Source organism: Cervus elaphus, chromosome 10, assembly GCF_910594005.1.
Source record: "Cervus elaphus chromosome 10, mCerEla1.1, whole genome shotgun sequence".
NCBI lineage: Eukaryota > Metazoa > Chordata > Mammalia > Artiodactyla > Cervidae > Cervus > Cervus elaphus.
Window position 1 is genome coordinate 22,163,719 of NC_057824.1, and position 23,118 is coordinate 22,186,836.

A 23,118-nucleotide genomic window follows, 5' to 3' on the forward strand; every position below is an offset into this window, starting at 1 on the left:
AGGGGGCACGGGTTCGATCCCTGGTCGGGGAACTAAGACCCTGCGTGCTGCACCATATAGCCAAAACATTGAAAATATATTCAAAATAGGGGTGGAATGAAATGGAATGTGATGAGATAGGACAGAATCCCAAAGACAGCTGAACCATGAGGAACCTCCTTACCATGGACCAGGGGGAACACCCAGCCCACTTCCTCTGCCTCCTCCTCACCTCCCTAACTTCACCTCCTACCACCATCCCCCAACACGCCTTCCTTCCGTCCCTCAAACACCTAAGCCTGTTCCCACCTCAGGGCTTTTGCACGTGCTGACACCTGCCTGGTCGGCTGTTTCCCCACTTGGAGGGCTCCTCTTTTGGGTCTCTGCACAAATGCCACCTCCTCCCAGAGGCCCTTCCTGACTGTCCTTCCGAGAGTAGCCCCTCCCAGCACCTTCCATCTCATGGCCCTGTTTTCTTCACCGTGTGAGTTTCTCATATGCGCTGCTGGTTCACACGTGCGCCGTCGGTTTCCATGTAAGGGCAGGGATCTTGTCATCCACGCCCACAGACGTGTTCTCAGACCCCAGCACAGATTTCGGCAGGTAACAGGTGTTTGGTAAGTGTTTATTGAATGAATGAGATTCTTTACAACTATGTAGTCAGTTCCTTGAGAACACACGTGCCCTCTCTTTGTAATTATTCCTTTTCGTTCCCATAGCTGGGTTTCTCGCACTCGGCGCTTTGACAGGTGGAACTAGATCTTTCTTTGGGTGGGGTCGTCATGCCCTTAGGAAGTTGATCAATGGCCCTGACCTCCACCCACTGTAGGCCAGTAGCACCCGTCCCCAGTAATGACAACCAGAAATGTCTCCAGACACCCCCAAAAGCCCCAAGTGGAGAGGGAGCGGCGAATCTCCCCCAGTTAAGAACCCCTGCCCTGCAGTGTTTAACCCACTGAAAGGCTGAGAACAAATATCCTTGGTCTGATTTGAATATCAAGTCCAGCCTCTGGTGAAGTTCCCTGATGTGACCAGCAGGTGGCAGCAGAGACCGCCCTCTCACCATCACAGTTTGCTCTCGCTCTTTGAAAATTTTTTCATCTTTCTCCCCAGACCAGATACTGATTTTTCGAAATGCTCTCACCCACTGCCTCGGGGCCTTGTGACCAATCCACTTTATTTGCACTTTTTCAGACTAGACAGAAAGGGAAACAGCAGCAGTGATTTGAACCCAGAAGTACATTGGAATCAGGTAGATGTGAATTTCAGTCCCAATTGTACCCCCTTTCTCTCCTTAGCTCCGGGGCTTCCCTGGTAGCTCAGCTGGTAAAGAATCCGCCTGCAATGCAGGAGACCCTAGTTCAGTTCCTGGGTTGGGAAGATCCGCTGGAGAAGGGATAGGCTACCCACTCCAGTATTCTTGGGTTTCCCTGGTGGCTAGGGAGACCTGGGTTCGATCCCTGGGTCGGGATGAATCCCCTGGAGGAGGGAAAGGCTACCCACTCCGGTATCCTGGCCTGGAGAATTCGATGAACTGTATAGTCCATGGGGTCACAACGAGTCGGACACAACGTGTGACCTTCACTCTCTCCTTAGCTTAGTCCATCTGTACCTCAGTTCTGACCTGTACGCACTTTGCACATCTCCATAGTCATCACCAACAGCCATATACTTCACCTACCTCTGTTCTCAACCGTGTGGCAACTCAGAGAGCAAGGGCTCACTCTGGTGGGGTCACTGCCCCTAGCTCCTAGCATAAACGGCCGGCCCTCGGAGGTTTGTTGAATGACTGATTGATGGGTTCACTGGACAATGCAGGTGCATAGTAAACGATGACTCAATGGGTGTCAGCCGTGATGATGACCAGGCCCTACTAAGGATGATGACTTCATGATGATAGGCACGCTACGGTGAGGGGGAGGACGGCACAGTGAAGGCAGTGACGTCATGGCAAAAGGAATGACGTCATGGTGAGGATGACGATGTTATACAGTTGATCTTAATGTTCTCATCTTATGGTCCACACCAGTGGTCCCCAAACCTGAACCATCTGCCCTTCCTGAGGAGTTTCTCTAACAGTCATTTTATTTTGTTTTTAGCCATGCCATGCAGCAGGTGGGATCTTAGTTCCAAGACCAGGGATCGAACCCGCACCCCCTGCATTGGAAGCACAGAGTCTTACTGGACCGCAAGGGAAGTCCCTCCTGCGGAGTTTCTTAAACCTGCATCTCCCCAGGCCCTCCGCACATCTCATGACTCACAATCTTACCGGAGCAGGTTCTCAACCTTAACTGATGTTGAGTCATCAGAACAGGTCTTAACAATCATCAACGCCTGGGCCGCCCCCCTGGAGACCATCAGCGCAGAGGCTCAGCCCCAGGATCAGGGGATTAAGATGCCCTCGTGATGCTAATGGGCAGCAAGGCAACAGCCAGCCCTGACACTTAACAAACTCTCCAGGTCAGTGTCAAACAAAGGGTGGTCCCAGCCCAGGAGTGTCTGCATCACCTGGAAACTGCTTGGAAATGAACCCCACCCAGACCCACCAACTCAGAGACCCCGGCCAAGTGGGTCTGGACTCCCAGACATGTGAGCAGCACTCCCCAGGGGAGTTCAGACACGCAGCCACTCTGGGGGCCCCCATCCCCACGGGCCAGAATATCAAGATGAAAGAGGGATGGAATTTTCTGGAGGAGGGAGGAAGAGTTATGATTAGTCCCCAGAGATCGACCTAGCCATTGACCAACTCCTCGGGGACCTCTCAGCTCCCTATTCCAGACTGAACCTCTCCGCCACACGAGAAAAAGCCAAACTACAGTGATTTTCACCCCAAAGGAGCCGAGTCTTCAGTCAGTCGTGTCTGACTCTTTGCGACCCCATGGACTGTAGCCCGCCTGGCTCCTCTGTCCATGGGATTCTCCAGGCAAGAATACTGGAGTGGGTTGCCATGCACTCCTCCAGAGGATCTCCCTGACTCAGGGATGGAACCCAGGTCTCCCGAATTGCAGGCAGGAGAATCATCATACCAATGAAGCCTGTTCTGCTGAAGGCTCAGGATGGAACCAGGTGAGCATGAGCCTGGCTGGGGTAGGTGAGGCAGGACACGTCCACCACCTGGATGTCGAGGAGCCCGTGTCTTTGCGGTCTTCCCCCCGGTTTCCCATGGGGCCTCCTGCCTGGTCCCAGGTCACGGGGAAGCCTGAAGCCCAGTGTGTGAGATGCAGCAACCTCCACACACAGGATCCAGGTCGAAGCCAGTCAGCCTGAACCGCCCAGAAAAGCTGCGATGTCGGAGAATATGCCTCTAGCTCGCTGTGTGTTTTTCCAACACTTAGCTAACCTCACTGGTCCTCCATTTCCTTAACAGAGAAAAGAGACTCATCCAAAGGGCAGGTGTGAGGATGCAGTGAAGCCAGGGAAGTGCACGGAGGCTGCAGTGATGCAGGGGGCGCTTTTGTGGTCTCACGGGTTTGGGCTCCTCCAGAGTCCACAGACACACAGGTGCCTGGACACAGCATCCCCCATGCCAGGCAGCACTAACGTGATGCCAGACGCGGGGCTCAGCCCACAGCGGCTCTCTGGTGGTAGCCTCGGACCAGGAGGAAGCCGCAGCCCGCCAGGACGGTGTCCCTGAGCACCGGACCCTCCAGTCCAAGCCGCACCCTCCGCCCTCGAGCCGGAGCCGCCCCCCGACCCCAGCCCCCCGTTCAGATGGCCTGGTCCTCCCGCCGTCTCAGGCTAAGCACGCGGGCCGCCACCAGGAAGGTGGCCCCGGTGAGCAGCTCAGCGACGCAGCTGACCCAGCCCAGGGCCAGGGACCAGCCGAAGCGGATGTCCACCTGGGCCAGCAGAGTCTTCTCCTGCAGGAGACACAGCGCCTCCCGGAAGGCCGCGGCCGAGTAGGCGATGTAGACGCTGATGCCGGCGAGGGTCACCAGGGCTGTGGTGGGGACAGAGGAGAGCAGATTGATCCCCCGCACACCCAGCACCACCCCTCCTTCCCCCTGCGGCCCCGTCCTCTGTCCCCGCCCCTCCTGCCGCTGGTAACTCCTCCCCATCCATCTTAAGTGGCGGGGGGGGGGGGGGGGGGGGACAGACGTGTCCTCTGTCAGGGGATGTCCCAGGCAAGAATACTGGAGTGGGTTGCCATGTCCTCCTCCAGGGGATCTTCCCCACCCAGGGATCGAACCTGCATCTCCCTCAAATTGGCAGGCGGATTCTTTACCACTGAGCCCCCTGGGAAGCCCCCATCCATCTCAGCTCCTGTCAATTCCCGGACCTCCCCGCCCTGCCCGCCCAGAGCTGGCCAAACCACCCCCTCCCACGGTTTCACAGCGCCTCATGGCGCTCCATCACTGCCCAGGTCAGAACTGGAATTTTGCATCTGTTTGTGAACCAGCTAATGTCCATCTGCCCCTGTGTGAGTCCCAAGAGGTCCGCGCTGGATTCCCCAGCACCCAGAACACGGCAGGTCCCCATCCCCATGTGATTAGGACCCACTGTCCAGTCTCGTCGCTGGCCCCGGGTAGCTGTTTAAACACATTAACCTCGATCTACATCTCAGCTCCAGGTTGGCGCCTGTCAAGTGCTCATTGCCTGGTTTCGTGGCAAATCAGAGATGGAGACTTCTCCTGGGGAGGCGCCGTTTGGAGAATTCATCACTGGGCAAACTATCAAGGCCGATATTCTTAACAATATTAAAGTGGATGGGAGGGAGCCTTGTGGTATTCTCACCTCCAGGCACTGCTTTTGCTGTTCCCTCCATGGATTCCGAGTGTGTGTGTCACCCCTGTTCCTGTTTTGTGTTTGGTTTATGTGACGGTGCAGGGTGTTTAGCTGCAGCATACGGGGTCTAGTTCCCTGAGCAGGGGCAGAAGGCAGGTCCCCTGCCTGGAGAGCATGAAGTCTTAGCCGCTGGGCCACCAGGAAAGTCTCTGTTCCTGTTCTTTTTTTAAGGACCATTTCAGATGACCCAGGGAAATTCCCTCATGGCCCAGTGGTTAGGACTCCGCACTTTCACTGCCAAGGGCTCAGATTCAATCCTTAGTCAGGGAACAGAGACCCCACAAGCCATGCAGCGTAGCCAGTAAATGAGTAAATAAGCAGGAGGCTATAAAACTACCAGCTAAGTGCTAGATCCCATTTTTGAAACCCAGCCATTGCCGACTTGCCTGATTTTAATCAATCAAAGCAAAGCAATGTCTATCAGGATGGCAGTTGTGCATGAGAGAGCATCTCCCGCCAGCCCGTGACCCTAACCCTGAAGCGCTCAGGACTCAGCTTCTTTTGTGAAACAGTGAAAACGATTCTCAGAACCTGCTCTCACCCCCAGGCTTCTCTCCTGGGACCTCAGACCCAGGGACCCTGGGCAGGAAACCCGTTCACCCCTTCCAGCTAGGAGATCACAGCGGGGCAAACCGAGCCCCAGAGGCGATGCGGTCTTCCCCACCCTCCTTCCTTCTGGGGGACCGTGTGCGGCCCCTCCTGGCACCCGGGGACCCATGCCGGGCGGGCACCTACCTCCAAAGAGGAAGAGGGTCCCCGTGAGCACAAGGAGGCAGGAGACTCGCAGGAGGAAGCTCAGAAAGCCCGTCATGCCCCCGAAAACCATGAGGATCAGGCTGAGCGGCAGCAGAATCACGAACGTCCCGTGCATGGCTTAGGGGAGACAGGAGGAGGCAGTTACTAACATCCTTCAATCAATCAGCAAACACCCACAGAGCACTTCCTGTGACCAGCACCCAAACGCTGGGGGAGGCGGGGAAATCGCCACTACTACTGCCGATAGTGATGATGATATGAGTCCTGGTGGCTCAAGGGTAAAGAACCTGCCTGCTAAGGTGGGAGACACAGGTTTGATCCCTGATCTGGGAAGATCCTACATGTCCTACAACTATTGAGCCTGTGCTCTGGAGCCCGTGCTCTGAAACAAGAGAAGCCCTGTAACCACAACTGGAGAAAAGTCCGAGCAGCAACGAAGACCCGGCACCGCCTAAATAAATAACAAAATTATAAAGAATAGTCATGATAATAATACGATTAATGTGCTGCTGCTAAGTCGCTCAGTCGTGTCAAGACTCTTTGCAACCCTATGGACTGTAGCCCACCAGGCTCCTCTGTCCTTGGGATTCTCCAGGCAAGAATACTGGAGAGGGTTGCCATGCCCTCCTCCAGGGCATCTCCTGACCCAAGGATCGAACCTGCATCTCTTATGTCTCCTGCACTGACAGGCGGGTTCTTTACCACTAGCGCCACCTGGGAAGCCATTAATATGATTAATAGCCACGGTTATCGAAGCTCAGATATGCCAGGCTTTGTGCTGCGTAAGTACCGTCTCATTTAAATCCCATGCACCCCATAAGTAAGTATTGTCCTTGTTCGTTCGCTTGTTCACTCAGCACACGTGTTATCGAGTACGGGCTGGGTGCCAGGCTCTGTTCCTAGATTGGCAGACGCATAGGCAAATTCACCAAGACTTTTGCCGTGTGGGGTCAGCAGTGAACAAGTAAGTGACGAAGTTGAGAAATGGTGACAAATGCACGGGGAACGGCGTGAACAACGCTGAGAAGCGGGCAGGGCAGCGGCTCTACTGAGGAAGTGATGTCAGAGCAAAGACCTGAAGGAAGCGGGCAGGACAGTGGCTCTACTGAGGAAGTGACGTCAGAGCAAAGACCTGAAGGAAGGTGGCAGGGCTGCGGCTCTACTGAGGAAGTGACGTCAGAGCAAAGACCGGAAGGAAGGGGGCAGGGCAGTGGCTCTACTGAGGAAGTGACGTCAGAGCAAAGACCTGAAGGAAGGTGGCAGGGCTGCGGCTCTACTGAGGAAGTGACGTCAGAGCAAAGACCTGAAGGAAGGGGGCAGGGCAGTGGCGCTACTGAGGAAGTGACGTCAGAGCAGAGACCTGAAGGAGGTGAGGGAGGCAGCCGTAGGAGGGGCAAGAACTGAGGGACCACAGGGGAGGATGGAGCAGGGGGGTCAGAGATGGGAGGGGGTGTGCCCGCTGGGGCCTCCTCGGGGAGAGCCACGAGGGTGGCTGCGGGTGAGGGAGAATGAGGACGTGGGGAGGGGAGCGCGTTCACAGCAGCTCGCGTGGGGCTCGGGGCTCCGGAGCCATCGGGAAGATGTTTAATTTCTCTCCGAATGAGAGGGCTTCCCTGGTGGCTCAGACGGTAAAGAACCCGCCTGCAATGCGGGGGACCTGGGTTCAGTCCCCAGGTTTGGAAGATCCCCTGGAGGAGGGCATGGCCACCCACTCCAGTATTCTTGCCTGGAGAATCCCATGGACAGGGCAGCTGGCGGGCTACCGTCCATGGGGTCACACAGAGCCGGACAGGACTGAGCGACTAAGCGCAGCGCTGAGTGAGACGGAGGCCACCTGATGGTCTTGAGGCCAAAGAGACACGGAGTTTAACTTCGTGTCTACAGATCGCTCTGGTCGCTATATTGAGAGTAGCCAGCAGAGGGGTGTAGTGGGTTGAAAGAAGGCTTCTAAGTTCACATTTTCTTGGGCTCCAAAATCACTGCAGATGGTGACTGCAGCCGTGAACCTAAAAGACGCTTGCTCCTTGGAAGCAAAGCTATGACCAACCTAGACAGCGTATTAAAAAGCAGAGACATCACTTTGCTGACAAAGGTCTGTCTAGTCAAAGCTATGGTTTTTCCGGTAGTCATGTATGGATGTGAGGGTTGGACCAGCAGAGAACACCACCAGAGAAGATGCAGGAGTTCACATCCAGGAGGGTCTGCCCCAGCCACGCCCCCCACTCCCTTTCCAGCCACTGAGGCTGAAGAGTGACAGGTAGTGGGGGGGGGGGGGGAGGGCGGGGCCTGAGCAGGAGAGAGGAGGGGGAAGCCAGAGAAAGACCCACTCGGAAAAGTGCCACCAGCATCCATCCCTTCCCCCTTCTCTGTCCCCAAACGATATGTCTTTTGTGAGTCACTTCATTCCGCAGAAGCTCCGTTTTCACGTCTCTGACCTGGACGGTGCGCTGTATTACCATAAGGACAATGCGTGGAGGAAATGCAGAAGCCCATAGAGCCCGGGTTAAATACTCCATGACCCCACCAACCATAAAGATGATGAAGGTAATCATCCGGTCTGCCTTCCCCTGTGGTCACACCCCTTGGTCTGCAAGCCTCTAAATGCCACCTGCCTTGGCGAGTCAAGAAGACAAGGCTCGTCTCCTTCCTGGGGCTGTCGCAACAAAACGTGATTCCAGGGGACGGGGACCCAGGGCTTTCCTCCTTCACTCCCTCCCTCTTTTCCTTCCTTTCTTTCTCAAGGAAAGATCTCGGGCAAGGAACCACAACAGCTAGTGTGAAAACCGGGTTAAGACCTGTCTGCTGCATGGCACTGCCTCCAAACGCTGGGAGAAGTGAAATCATTTCTCATTGAGAAATTAATGAGGTTTCCCGGAGTTGGTTCGTCCCCGCAGCCCCACGTGTGAGCTCCCCAGACACGCTGCCGGCTGAGTTCCTGTACATGTTCAATTAAATATCTGGACGAGAACAGGGCTCCCCCTGGGAGAGTTGTAACATTTCCTGCTGAAATTTTGGTTTAGCACTTTTTTTTCTATGTGCCTTGGTCTTTTGTTAGTTTTTGATTTTCAGGACTGCTGTCTGGGGACATAAATATTGATTCTGACTTCTGTTCTACTTGGAAAGGTCCCCATCTCCAGGTGCATCTCATTCGGAAACAAATGTCTATGGGCCCCACAGAGCCTGGGGATCAGCAGGGGACAAGGTCTCTGGTCTCACAGATATCACAGTCCAGGAAGGAGACAGACTCTCAGGAAAATAAAGGGGATGATTACAGACTGAGTGTCACAAAGGACATGAGCATGATGAGGAAAAAACAAGGTGGCCACTTCTATACCTGAGATGGCTGTTTTAATTTCCTAGAGCTGACATCATAAATTACTACAAACTAGGTGTCATGTATGGATGTAAGAGTTGGACCATAAAGAAGGCTGAGCACTGAAGAATTGATGCTTTCAAACTAGGGTACTGGAGAAAACTCTTGAGAGTCCCTTGGACAGCAAGGATATCCAACCAGTCCATCCTAAAGGAAATCAACCCTGAATATTCACTGGAATGACTGAAGCTGAAGATCCAATACTTTGGCCACCTGATGCGAGGAGCTGACTCATTGGAACAGACCCTGGTGCTGGGAAAGATTGAAGGCAAAAGAAGGGGGCGGCAGGGGATGAGATGGTCAGATAGCATCACCGACTGAATGGATATGAGTTTGCGCAAACTCTGGGAGATAGTGAAGGACAGAGGAGCCTGGCGTGCTGCCATCGGTGGGGTCAAAGAGTCAGATATGACTTAGAAACTGAGCAACAACAGCAGATGTCTTAAAAGCAGGAGGAATTTATTCTCTCACATGAAGATGTCAGCAGGAACTTGGTCCCTGCAGAGGCTCCGGGGGAGACTCCTTCCTGCCTCTTCCAACATCCGGTGGTTGCTGGCAAGGCTTAGCATTCCTTGGCTGGTGGCAGCATCCTTCTGATGTCCACCTCCATCTTCCTAGGACCTTCTCTTCTCTCCTATGCAATTCTCCTTTTCTTACGAGGACACTTGTCATAGGATGTAGGTTAGTCCACAATGATCTTGAGAGCCTTAACTATAGCGGCAAAGATACTTTTTCCAAATGAGGTCCCATTCCTGGGTAATGGACTCTGTTAGGACATGGACACATTTTTCTGGAGGGTGATACCCTTCAATCCACTACAGTGTTGGGACTTCCCCGGTGGTCCAGTGGCTAAGACCCCATACTTCCAATGCAGGAGCTTGAGTTTGATCCCTGGTCTAGGAAATAAGATTCCACGTGCTGCGTGGCAAAAACAAAAGAATCAATGAACCCAATCCGCTACAGTGTTTACAGTAGGAACACAACACAGGAGAGCTAAGATTACCATCTAGAATTAATCATGGACTTCCCTGGTGACTCAGTGGTAAAGTGTCTACCTGCCAATGCAGGAGACACGGGTTTGATCCCTGGTCCAGGAAGATCCCACATGCCACAGAGTTGCTACAGCCTGGGAGCCTCAACTACTGAAGCCCAAGCACCCTAGAGCCCATGCTCCACAACAAGAGAAGCCACCGCAATGAGCAGCCCTCACGCCGAAACTAGAGCAAAGCCCTGAGCAACACTGAAGACCCAGAAGAGCCATAAATAAATAAAATTATTTAAAATAATAATTGTGTTGGAGATCAGGAAGACGACAAAGATGCAGTCCCGGTCTTCCACGGAGCCACATTCTGGTGACAACAGATTTGAAAATTCACACAAAAAAAATCCACTTCCTTACCAGGTATAATAGGATTGAATATCTCTGAGGATCTTGTGGAGTCTCCAAGTCACACTGAGAAGGTTTGAAACTAAAGATAGTGACGTTTTCCCCTTTGGGAAATGGTTCCTGAGACTTTCTTCTTTTGCTAGTGCTTCTGATGTTGGAGAATGATACCTCTCTGCTCTCTTAGCTTCTGTGATGGCTCAGTGGTTAAAAAAAAAAAAAAAAAAGTCTGCCTGCAATGCAGGAGACGCAGGCTAGACCTTTGGGTTGGGAAAATTCCCTGGAGAAGGGCATGGCAGCCCACTCCAGTATTCTTGCCTGGAGAATCCCATGGACAGAGGAGCCTGGTGGGCTACAGTCCATGGGTCACAAAGAGTCGGACATGACTGAGCACGCACGCACCTCTCTGCTCTCTATAACAGAAGGACTATTACTTCTTTAACTACCCCAGGGCTTTCTGATCTTGCAAGCATTCCGGAAGCCTGCTCTGCCCATCAAGCTATTCTTTGAACAGTGCGATAATGGATCCTTCACGCAGTTATTCTTAGCATGAACATCTTGGCTTTTCTCTGGGGTTGCTTTTCCTTTGCAACAAAGCATTTCTGAATCGAAAAAATCTCTTGCACCTGGGTACCTATTTGCTCTTGATGAAAAAAATGACCTGTCAACATTATTAGCATTATTAATTCTACATAGTAATCTTAGTTCTCAAGTGTTGAGCTCCTATGCGGGCAGTGGAGAAGAGCGGGACTCCGAACCCAAGAAACAGGCTAGGAATTTTCCTTCCGGTTTCAGCACACTCACATTATACTGAAATTACCCTCGGTGTAGCATCATTCTAAGAGAGTAGAAACTGCCTGTGTTCAAATCCCAGATCAACCAGTTACTGGGAAAACTTTGGTCACTTACCCAACCTCCACGTGCCTTGGTTTCCTCATTTGAAAAGTGAGGAGGATAAATCACAGTACCTGCCTCATGGGACTGTTGTGGAGATTAAATGGATTGAAACACGTGAAGACCTCAGGACAGGGTCTGGCACACAGCACCTGCTCTTTAAGCACTGACTGTTATTTTTACTGCTCTTCAACCACTCCATAGAAAGGGGTCCCCACCTCCCTTTATTCCATGCCCCTGTTTTATTTCCTTTGTTACACCTACTATTATTTGAAATCATTTTATGTTTATTTACTCACTGGTCACCAGGTGTTTATTATCTGCCTCCTGCACTAGACACTAAGCTGTATTGGAAATCTCCCCACCAGTCTCACCATGTTTTATCCCCAGCATTAAGTCAAAAAAAGAGTGTGCAATGATTAGCCCCATTTTAGGGCAGGAGGAAAAGGGGACAACAGAGGACAAGATGGTTGGATGGCATCACTGACTCCATGGACATGAGTTTGAGCAAACTCTGAGACAGTGAAGGACAGGGGAGCCTGGAGTGCTGCAGTCCACGGGGTCCCAGAGAGCTGGACACGACTTTGCTGCTGAGTAACAACAACAAAGCCCCATTTTACAGATGAGAAGCCTGAGGCTCAGGGAGGTAACATGACTTACAAGGAGACAACAACTCCCCTCCTGTTTTAGGTAACCTAAGCTGGATTCTTAACCATCTCTGAGTGACTGAAACAACCATGCTGGACGCTTTGCTTATATGATCTCATTTCATCTCAAAGCAGCCCATTTATTTTTTAAATTTATTTTTCATTGCAGTAGAGTTGAATTACAATGTTACGTTAATTACTGCTGTACTTTAAAGTGACTCAGTTACACATATATATACATTCTTTTTCATATTCTTTTCCATTATAGTTTATTACAGGCTATTGAATATAGTTCCCTGTGCTATACAGTAGGGCCTTGTTGTTTATAAAACAGCCCATTTATGGAAGCATCTGACTGGCCAGAAGTCACACAACTGATAAGGGGGACCTTATCTATGATGAGGTTGACCCCACCCCATCTTGTTGAGAGAGGCACATGACTCAGCCTGGCCAATCAGCACACTCCTTGCCCTCGGCCACACTGATTGGCTCAGTCCTGGGCATGTGATCCGATCTGATCCAATAAGAGACCCACCTGGAGTTGCAGAATGATTGGGCAACAGTCTCCTCCCATTTTGGTTGCTGAGACCGGAGAGGATTTAGTTGAAAGCAGAACCCAGACAGAGGCCAAGCCCAGAGAGAAGACGAAAGAAATTGTTTAACTCTTTAGATCCTGGGAGGCTTGAGCTTTTCATTTCCATGGACCAGGAATTCCGCGTTTTGTTTCAACTAGTATGATTTGGGAGCTTCCCTGGAGGCTCAGCGGTAAAGAATCTGCCTGCAATGCAGGAGCCGCAGGAGATTCAGGTTCGATCCCTGGGTCGGGAAGATCCCTGGAGGAGGGCATGGCAACCCACTCCAGTATTCTTGCCTGGAGAATCCCATGGACAGAGGAGCCTGGTGGGCTACAGTCAATAGGATCACAAAGAGTCAGACACAACTGAAGCGCCTTAGCATGCATGTACATTATGATTTGAGTTTCCATCACTTACTTTCAAAAGACTGATACAGCTAGCCTGAGTGGCTCTAAACTGTGGCTCTTTTATCTAAACTGTGCTGGGACTTCCCTGGCAGTCCATTGGTTAAGACACTGAGCTTCCAACGCAAAGGGCAAAGGTTCAATCCCTGGTCAGGGAACTAATATCCCACATGCCATGCAGCAGGGCCAAGAAAATATTTTTAAAATATAAAAGTAATAATAATAAACTGTGCTGAATTTGAAGACTGCCTCTCTTTGCCAAAAAGAATCCCAGTCCCTAGCCAGGGAACCAAACCCTTGACATCCCCAGAGCTAATCAAGAAGATAAAATACCCGAGCAAGGTGAACTTTTACTGGGTACAGAAGCAAGCTGCCCGCGTGGGTTTTCTTGGAGAAAAAAATCAATGGTTCTTCCCATACACCCTCAGGGGGGTCTGTCTAGAAGGCTGACTCACAGAACATGCTGCGTGTCACTTGGCCTCTGTCCTCTATGACTTTTCTGCAGGTCCAAAAAGGAACACAGCCTCTTCGTGTAATAAAAGAAATTGGCCAACATTCAAAACTCTTTCTGGGGATAAAGAGATTCCGGGGAAAAGCTGTGTCTGGGGGTGATTTTCAGTGAGCATGAGGCCTGAAGGGCCAGCCTCCTCTCTGGTGGTGCAATGGTAGTAAGAACAGCTAACACTCAGGGTACACTTATGGGGCCAGACACTGCGTGAGGCTCTTTAAATACACTCTCTCATTTCATCCTCGACTGTTCTTATAAGGAGAGATGAGAGTTATCTTCAGTTTGCCCATGAGGGAACTGAGACTCAGAGAGGTAGAGGAATTTGCCCAAAGCCATCATGTACAGATGTGAGAGTTGGACCATAAAGAAGGCTGAGCACCGAATTGTGGTGCTGGAGAGGACTCCTGAGAGTCCCTTGGACAGCAAGGAGATGAAACCAGTCGATTCTAAAGGAAATCAACCCTGCTTATTCATTGGAAGGACTGACATTGAAGCTGAAGCACTAATATTCTGACCACCTGATGTGAAGAGCCGACTCATTGGAAAAGACCCTGATGCTGGGGGAGATTGAGGGCAGGAGAAGGGACGACAGAGGATGAGATGGTTGGATGGCATCATCGACTCAGTGGACATGAGTTTGAGCAAACTCTGGGAGATAGTGAAGGACAGGGAAGCCTGGCATGGTCCAGGCCATGGGGTCGTAAATAGTCAACACAACTGAGCATCTAAACGACAATGACATGCCTAGCTGGTGGCTGAAGCTGGGGCTTAGGCCTGGGGCAGAGGGTGAAAAGATGCACAGACTGTGGACATGGGTTTTGCCTGTTTCTCAAAACCCTGGACTACGCAGGGCTGTGGCATTATCAAGTTTCAGGGAGCGGCCAGACCAGTGCTGACTGGTTAGCCGTCCAGTCTACCCGTTGATGTGATAAGTAGGCTGAAGGCCAGCATCCAGCCCAGCACAGGGCCACAGATGTGACTGCATCTAACAGAGGCTGGAAGGACAGGTACAGAGGACTAGTGTTTATTGAGCTCTTAGTACGTGTTCAACACGTTTACATCAAATCATTCTTTGATGAAACAGGGAGATCACATAAGAACCAGGCAGTAAGCGGGGTGCCAGGTAAAAGTCTATTTTTTCATCCAGCTAGTTAGTGGGATCCTGACCCCACACCCCTTTAGGGTTTGGTTATTCTCGTTTGGATAAATGTGGAAACTGAGGTTCAGGCAGGTTAAGACACCAACCCCGGGATCACAGAGGGTCCTGGTAAAGGTCTAAGCTGGACTTAGACATCCAGCCCTCAGTTTATGACAAAAATTCTTGATTATTCTTTTCCCCTTCCCCATGGGAAAACCCTCTTGTTTACTTGATTAAACAAATAAACAAAAATAAGCTGGGGCTTCCCTGCTGGTCCAGCGGCTAAGACTCTGCACTCCCAATGCAGGGGGCCAGGGTTCAATCCCTGGTCGGGGAACTAAATCCTGCATGCCACAACTAAGAGTTCACATGCTGCAACTAAAGATCCTGCATGCCACAACTAAAAAGATCCCTCATGCCACAATGAAGACCCAAGACCCTACGTGTCTCGACTAAGACCAGGTGCAGCCAAATAAATACATTTTTTAATTTTAAATAAATAAGCTGCATAGGCACAATTTTCACGTGCAAAGGGACATCCAACTTTCTTTTAAGGCAGTAGTAACTGACACAGCACCTCCTGGTTACATTCTCCAGCCTTCTCCATGGACCACAGCGATCCATTTAGAAGCCTGCTAGCTAACACATGACAGGAGTTTTTGAATGGGAATTCCTGATGATGCTTGAAATGCTCTGAGAACACCCAGAGGTCTTCCTGGTACAACTTGGAGCTGAGGACAGAGTTCGTGATATTCCTTCCTTTCCTCCACACCCACCCCCCTCACATTCCAAGCATCTAGCGGATATTTCCCTCAGGAGGACTTCACGCAGTGGTGTGCTGGTCGCGGTTTAGTCGCTAAGTCGTGTCTGACTCTTGTGAGTCCATGGACTGTAGCCTGCTGGGCTCCTCTGTCCATGGAATTCTCCAGGCAAGAATACTGGAGTGAGCTGCCATTTCCTTCTCCAGGGGATCTTCCCAACCCAGGAATCGAACCCAGGTCTCCCGCATTGCAGGCACATTCTTTACCAACTGAGCTAAGAGGGCAGCCCATGGTGTGCTGGAGCTGGATTATATCAGAGTTGTTGTTCTGTCACTAAGTCCTGTCCTACTCTTTGTGACCCCAGGGACTGGAGCACAGTAGGCTCCTCTGTCCACCATCTCCCAGAGTTTGCTCCAATTCATAACCATTGAATCAGTCAACTGTTAAGTTTTCAGAAATATGCAGAGCCAGTTGACATCATGTTGCCAGCTTGAAACTGACCAAAGTGGGAATATTTACTCCACAGAGGTTGGCAAACGCCACAAATCAAGATGCTCCCTTCCCACAGCGAGCCAATTGTTAAGCATTTTCCAGCATACCAGTGGACTTCAGAGAAGCAATCTGGTTCACTCATGTATTCATTTATTCATTCAACAAACATTGACTGGGTTCCACCTCTAAAAAATAGTTTGCATTCACTCTCACACCTGCTCAGCCAACCTTAGCTCATGGGCTACTCTGTGCCAATGCTGTGTGTGCTAAGTCACTTCAGTCGTGTCCGACTCTGCAACCCTATGGACTGTGGCCTGCCCAGCTCCTCTGTCCATGAGATTCTCCAGCCAAGAGTACCGGAGTAGGTTGCCATGCCCTCCTCCAGGGGATCTTCCCCACCCAGGGATCGAACCTGCATCTCCTGCATTGGCAAGCAGGTTCTTTACCACTAGCGCCACCTGGGAAGCCCAGGCTCTGTGCTAAATATTGAGATTCCAGCTGTGGCAAGAGAGACATGGTCCCTGCTGGCATGGAGCTTGGTGTCTAGTGAGGGGGTCAGCTTTTAACTCTAAAAATATCACACAACCTGTACTGTGAGTCGGAACTGACCAAGACAAGCTGGCAGGATGGGAGCAGGGAGACTCCAGCTGGAGGCAATGGCATGTGCAAAGTCCCTGTGTTGGGAGGAAATGTGGCACCTTCCAGGAACTGATGCATGGCCAACACAGCCAGAGAGGAAAGAGCAAAGGGGAGACTGGGGCTGGAGAGAGGCGCTGGCAGCCCTGGTGGGCCATGCCAGGGACTGGTCTTTATTCTTAAAGTCCCATCCCCAACCCTCAGTAAGTCTATCAAAAGCTGCCCATACTTTTCAAGGTCTGTGGAACTCAGTCCTCATTTCCTCATCATTTCCTTTCTATGGTACCTCTCTTTAGGCATGTTTCCTCTTTGGAAAAGTAAAGACTAAGATGGAGATGACAAGAACTTTGTAGGAAGGCTGTGGGGATTAAATGAAAGCCGAAACGGAAAGCGTTCAGCTGCGGGGCTGGCCGCCTGTGAACTGAACCACGACTCTGATTTTCCCTCCTCCCTCCAGTGTTTATTCAGCCCCCTTTGCTTGCCCGAATTCTGTCCTCAAATACTGCCGCCTTTTCTGACTTCGGAGCACCGTGCCAGGCTCTGGGAAGTCAGCCAGGAACAACAGACACGTGGCCCCTGGGGATGGGGAGCTGTCCTTTGCTTCCTGGTTTTCGTCTCGGATCTTTCAGCCAATATTTGCTGCATCCTTGGTGCTGCCAAGCGCTTGTCCTGAACAGCGAGGAGGCAGCGACGGCTGATCACAGGGTGTGCCGGCAGCTCCCCAGGCTGGTTACGATACGGGGTGTCCTCGGGCTCGGGTCACCCTCCCCCGTGCTGCGCGCCACTCTGAAACGGAACTGCGCACTTCCCCCTCGGTCTCGCCAGCTAGCCTGTGCGCCCCCTGAGCGCTCGGCCTGGGGCTTGGAGCGCAGCACCCCGGTGCCCGGCGCACCGAAAGCCTGCCGCCAACGTCTGTCGAATGAATCCCCCACCACACAACTTCACGCGTGGAGCCAGTGGGCCCCGCCTCCTTCTCCCAAACCCCTTCCCCCGCTCCTGCCCGTGTCAGAGGCCACCTCGGCCGCCCTCTCCTCCGCAGGGCCCCCGCCCCCTGTTTGGATAAAAGCTCCCAAACTGGCGTCCAGCCCCGGTTCCGCCCCCCGTCTCATCCTCCCCGGACTCACTGAGAAGTTGTCGGCTCGAGTCGCTGACTGTCACGTTCTCCTGCCAGAAGGGATTCATCAGCGGCGCGCACGGGCTCTGGACTGGGTGGGGCAGAGGAATCGGTGGGTTGGGGGGGAGGGGGGCGGTGTGCCCGGGGGTTCAGACCCGGCCCGCGCCTTCGTCCCCAAGTCCCTCCTGGATATCCCACCCGGGGGGTGTGGGGGTGCGGGGCAGTGGTGGGCTGAGCCGGGCACCTCTGAGAGGAGCGATGGCAGCCCCAGGACCCCGGGCCACTCCCGTCCGGCCCCGGACCTCGCGTTTCGCGGGCTCCGGGGTTTGAGAGCCCAGTGCGTGCCAAGCAACAGGTCCGGCCACCGCCCGGGCTCCCCGGGTGCCCCCTTACCCCGGCAGGTCCGCCAGAGGCCGGAGTGCGAGCTCAGAGGCTCGAGCTGGCTGCGGTTGACGGTCCCCGCCGGGCCCCACGCCCCCGGGCCGCCCCGCTCCAGGCGCTCCGTGTCGATGATGTACCAGAAGTCAGTGCCGATGGCCGCCGCCAGGAGCACGAAGCTGAGCGCCCCGGTCAGCGCCGCCGCGCCGGCCAGCGCGCCCAGGTGCACCCGCATGGCCGAGCCGCGACCCCGCCCGCCGCCCGTTGCCAGGAGCTCCCAGCGCCCGCAGCTCGCGCGCCCGGGTTCTGGGAGCCAGAACTGGGTCCTCGGGACCTCGATCCCTCCCTCCGCCCCTGGCTCCGCCCCTCAGCCCCTCACCTGCGCGCTGGGACCTGCACCGCCTCCCCGCTCAGACCCCATCCCGGTCTACAACCCCACCTCGATCCACACGCGCTGCCCAGCGCACCCCTTCGCCCTCGCTCCTCAATTGTTCGCAGACCCTCCTCGCTCCTATCCGCTCCCGCACTCTCCACGCATCCCAGCCGTTCCCAGCTCTGCCTGGCCTCTGCCGTTCCTCTCAGCCCTCCCCGCCACCCCACCGCCCTCCCCGCCACCCCAACGCCCACCCCCAGCTCAGGGAATCTGCCCTCCGACGCCCTTCCCACAGCTCCGGACTCAGTCGGGGAGCGCTCCTCCTCTGTGCCCAGCGCAGGGGCGTCAGCACAGGGCAAAGGGGGGGGGGGGGGCGGAAGGCAGTCTTCCCCCAAACGGGGGTGAGGGGGTAGGGGTAGGGGCGGGGGGAGTAGGAAGGACAGCTAGCACCTGTCCTGTTTGCAGATCATCCTCAATAGCCTCTCCCTCCAGCTTCAACCACTCTTTCTCCAAAATCTCCCCCTTCAGTTCATTTTTCTAGGCTGGCTACAGAGAAAAAGATAGATCAGATTTTTTATATAAAAGTTCTTTAATGGATAACCAACAAGGTCCTACTGCATAGTACAGGGAACTATCTTCAGTATCCTATGATAAACCATAATGAAAAAGAACACTTAAAGAAGAATGTGTGTGTAACTGAATCATTTTGCTGTAGAGCAGAAATTAAGGAAACATTGTACGTGGAAGCAACAGAGGACTGGATAAAGAAGTTTGGTATATACATGTATGATGGAGTATTACTCAGCCATGAAAAGGAATGCATTTGAGTCAGTTCTAATGAGGTGGATGAACCTAGAGCTTATTATACCAAGTCAAGTAAGTCAGGGAGAAAAACAAATATCGTATATTAATGCATATATATGGAATCTAAAAAGATGGTACTGATGAACCTATTTGCAAGGCAGCAATGTCCATGGGGATGGCAAAGAGTTGGACACGACTAACACTTAGTGGAGACACAGACATAGAGAACAGACTTGGACACAGTGGGGGAAGGAGAGGGTGGGATGAATTGAGAGAGTAGCATGGAAACAGCTATTAATACATTACCAAAGGCAGTTAGAAAGCCAGTGGAAATTTGCTCTGTGATGCAGGGAGCGCAAATCCTGTGCTCTGTGACAACCTAGAGGGGTGGGATGGGGTGGGAGGTGGGAGGAAGGCTCATGAGGGAGGGCACCTGTGTATCCCTGTGGTTAATTCACATTGATGTATGGTAGAAACCAACATGATATTGTAAAGTGACTAGACTCTGATTAAAAATAAATAAAATTTTGAAAAGGCCACATTCTAAATCAACTATCTGTCAATAAAAGAGAGTCTGGTTTCTAGTCTAGGCTCCTGGTCAGTTTTGAAAAGAGTAAGTGAAATGTTGTAATTTACATTTTTTTAACATCTCACTCTCCCTACAGATTATATTGTGGAGCAGAGACTGTAGGGAGACACAGCACAGGAAGCAAGGAAGCCAGTTAGGAGCAACTTAACCAGAGAAGCACAAGAGATGTTTGGATGTTCAGGCCGTGGTGGTGGCAGCCGGGAGTAGGTGGAGAAGTGAATAGATTACTTTTTTTAATTGGGAGTGGTTGACTTGATAGGATGTGGTGATAGACTAAGGCTGACAACTACTCTTTTCCTTGTTTAATCGTCTCTACCAACACCGTCCTACTCTTCATCACTAGCATCCTCATCACCTTTAGCAGCGGCAGCACCCTGAACGGAGCCATCACCAGCAAGAACACATGCTCCCCTTGATTTTACCACACCATTCTGCTCTGTGACCCCTTCAACCACCATCTGAGTAGGACTGATATCTCCTGTAACCATCTCCTGAGTTATCCCAGGTGGCATAGTGGTAAAGAATCCGCCTGCCAATGAAGGAGATGCATGAGACGCGGGTTTGATCCCTGGGTTGGGAGCATCCCCTGGAGAAGGAAGTGGCAATCCACTCCAGTATTCTTGCTTGGAAAATTCCATGGACAGAGGAGCCTGGTGGTCTACAGTCCATGGGGTCGGGGAGTCGGACATGACTGGGCGTGAACACATACAGTTAACCATCCCCGCTAAAGATTTCGCCTTCCACTCATCATGTTACTATCATTATCTTCAATCACACCATCATCCAAAGAGTCCTCAACTGTTCCATCGACATTTGGGAGCCTAACTGAAGGTACAATTCAATGAGGTGGGTCCCAGGACCCCCTAATAACATCTTTACGGTTTAATCTCTTCTCTCTCCATTTCTCTACATCCTTCAGTTGTTTGTCCTCTCCTGGCTTCATTCTTATTCAGATTCTCATTGGTTGGAACCCCAGAAGCTACTTTTTTCATCACTTAGCAATCCCAACAAAAAGAACAAATGTCTTTCTCAGTGGTGCAGGTCAGATTTCCAGGACCCCCATCTGTGACCCAATCTCTAGGAATGACAGGAGTAGAAGGCACCGCCTGGCCAAGCCTGGATCAATCACCCTCCTGCTCCTGGAACCAAGGGAGGGTAAATCGGTCCCATCCTCACCATTTGAGTTAAAAGGTGTCCTGGCTGCCAGATGCAGCAAATAAAAACAGAGGTGCCCAGTTAGTTACATCTGAGGCCTTCCCAGGGACACCAGAGGTAAAGAATCCACCTGCCAATGCAGGAGACTTAAGAGATGTGGGTTTGGTCTCTGAGTCAGGAAGATTCCCTGGAGGAGGAAATGACAACCCACTCTGTAGTATTATTGCCTGGAGAATCCCACAGACAGAGGAGCCTGGCGGGTTGCAGCCCATGGGGCCACAAAGAGTCAGACACACCTGAGCGTGCACACACACACACACACACACACACAGAGTTACATTTGAATTTCAGATGAATAATAAAATTTTAGTATAAATATGCTCCATGCAGTATGTGGGAGACAGTTATATTTTAAAAGTGTTGTTGGACTTCCCTGGTGGTCCAGTGGTAAAGAATCCACCTGCTGATGCAGGGGACACAGGTTCAATCCCTGATCCAGGAAGATCCCACATGCCGTGGGGCAACTAAGCCTGAGAGCCACGACTGCTGAAGCCTGCATGCCCTGGAGCCTGTGCTTCAGAAGAGAAGGCACCACAGTGAGAGACCCACGCCTGCAACTAGAGGGTAGCCGCATCCACCACAATTAGAGAAAGCCCGTGCGCAGCAGCGAAGACTCAGCGAAGCCATTAATTATTTTAAAAAGAAAATAGAACTGCTGTTGCTGTTAAATCTGAAGTTCAAATTTAACTGAGCATCCTGTCTTTTCTCTGGCAAACATAGCTGGCTCCCCAAAGGACAGTGAACGTCGCTCAGTCGTGTCCAACTCTTTGCGGCCCCATGGACCACACAGTCCATGGAATTCTCCAGGCCAGAATACTGGAGTGTCCCCAAAGGACAACCAAGGCACTATGACCACCGCCAGGAGAAGGGGCAGTGGCAGGGTGGATGGTACCCCCTCCACCCGGTACGGGCACTTCCCTTCACTGGGTCCCACGTCCCTCATCTCCATAAGGAGACCTTCTTCTTTTTTAAGGAGACCTTCTTCCATGCCCCATTGCAAAGACAACCTTGTAGGCTTTGATCATTCTATTTTTTCCTGAGGATTTTGATAGAATCTACCTGAATCATGCTCAGTCACTGTAAAATGAACAGAAAGTAATGTTTTTCAATGAATCTGGGGCAGGGTGGGGGGTGGGCACATCAAACAACGGATGCTATGACTACTCAGCCAGTCGGCTGAAGAGGCAGGATAAAACCGGAAGGCTTCCGAGGCAGAAACCAGACAAAGCACCACCTTTAGGATCAAAGCCACACACTGAACCCCGAGCTGGTAGAGAACGGCTTCGCACAGGAGGCTGGTCTTGAGTCTTAAATCAGCATCTGTGTGAGCCCCGAGAAGTTGCCTCTCTGAGCTTCAGGTTGTTTTCTTTTTTCTCAGCTGTAAAAAATGGGTAATCGTACCCACCAGTCCCATGAGGGCACTACGAGGGTGTCAGGATGGTGGGTGTCAAAGTACTTTGTGACCAGGCTTCTAGTTAAGAATCCACCTGCCAATGCAGGGGACACGGGTTCAATCCCTCGTCTGGTAAGATCTCACATGCCTTGGGGCAACTAACCAACTACTAAAGCCCGTGCACTCTAGAACCCATGCTCCACGATGAGAGAAGCCACTGCAATGCAGCTAGAGGGTAGCCCCTGTCGCCGCAACTAGAGAAAGCCCACGCAACAACAAAAACCAGTGTAGCCAAAAATGAACGAATGAGAGAAAGAAAGTCTGTTTTCAAAAAAAAAAAAAAAAAGGACTTTGTGACTTAGGCAGAGTCATACCAATATTATTATTAGAAGATGTGAGAGACACTTTGAGAAGCGGAGAGGAGTGCATTTCAGACATGCAAAGAACAAATATTTAAAAGAAACAGAAGGGCAGAAGGGAAGGAGGGAGGAAGTCAGGATGCTGGAAAGAAGGGTTTCCTTTCATTATGAAGCATCCAGTGTCATGGAAATGCCAATATTTTTCTAATCAGTGAGATCTGGATTTGCGCAAGTGTGTAGCCCTGAGAGTAGGGAAAACCACTAGATCATTCAGGTATGATGATCAAATCCCTCATGACTATACAGTGGAAGTGAGAAATCGATTTAAGGGACTAGATCTGATAGACAGAGAGCCTGATGAACTATGGACGGAGGTTCGTGACATTATACAGGAGACAGGGATCAAGACCATCCCCACGGAAAAGAAATGCAAAAAGGCAAAATGGTTGTCTGAGGAGGCCTTCCAAATAGCTGTGAAAAGAAGAGAAGCAAAAAGCAAAGGAGAAAAGGAAAGATATTCCCATTTGAATGCAGAGTTCCAAAGAATAGCCAGGAGAGAGA

The 23,118-nt window shown here is 51.7% G+C and overlaps 1 protein-coding gene across 4 annotated transcripts in view; it reads right to left on the reverse strand.

Moving 5' to 3' along the window:
* Positions 1-1,456: 1,456 nt before the first annotated feature.
* Positions 1,457-23,118, reverse strand: part of TMEM114 (transmembrane protein 114) — a 50,200-nt gene continuing 28,538 nt past the window's right edge. Inside the window, exons 1-4 of one of the 4 annotated variants that reach the window (XM_043914273.1) lie at positions 17,840-18,138; positions 17,457-17,537; positions 5,500-5,637; positions 1,457-3,919 (exon numbers count right to left, since the gene is read on the reverse strand). In XM_043914273.1, coding sequence (XP_043770208.1) covers positions 3,687-3,919; positions 5,500-5,637; positions 17,457-17,537; positions 17,840-18,059 — 672 coding nt within the window. In that variant the 5' untranslated portion in view covers positions 18,060-18,138 and the 3' untranslated portion in view covers positions 1,457-3,686. Of the gene's footprint in view, positions 3,920-5,499; positions 5,638-16,446; positions 17,002-17,040; positions 17,130-17,456; positions 17,538-17,839; positions 18,139-23,118 lie in introns of those variants that run through there. The other 3 variants (XM_043914274.1, XM_043914275.1, XM_043914277.1) reach the window with 3 other exon arrangements.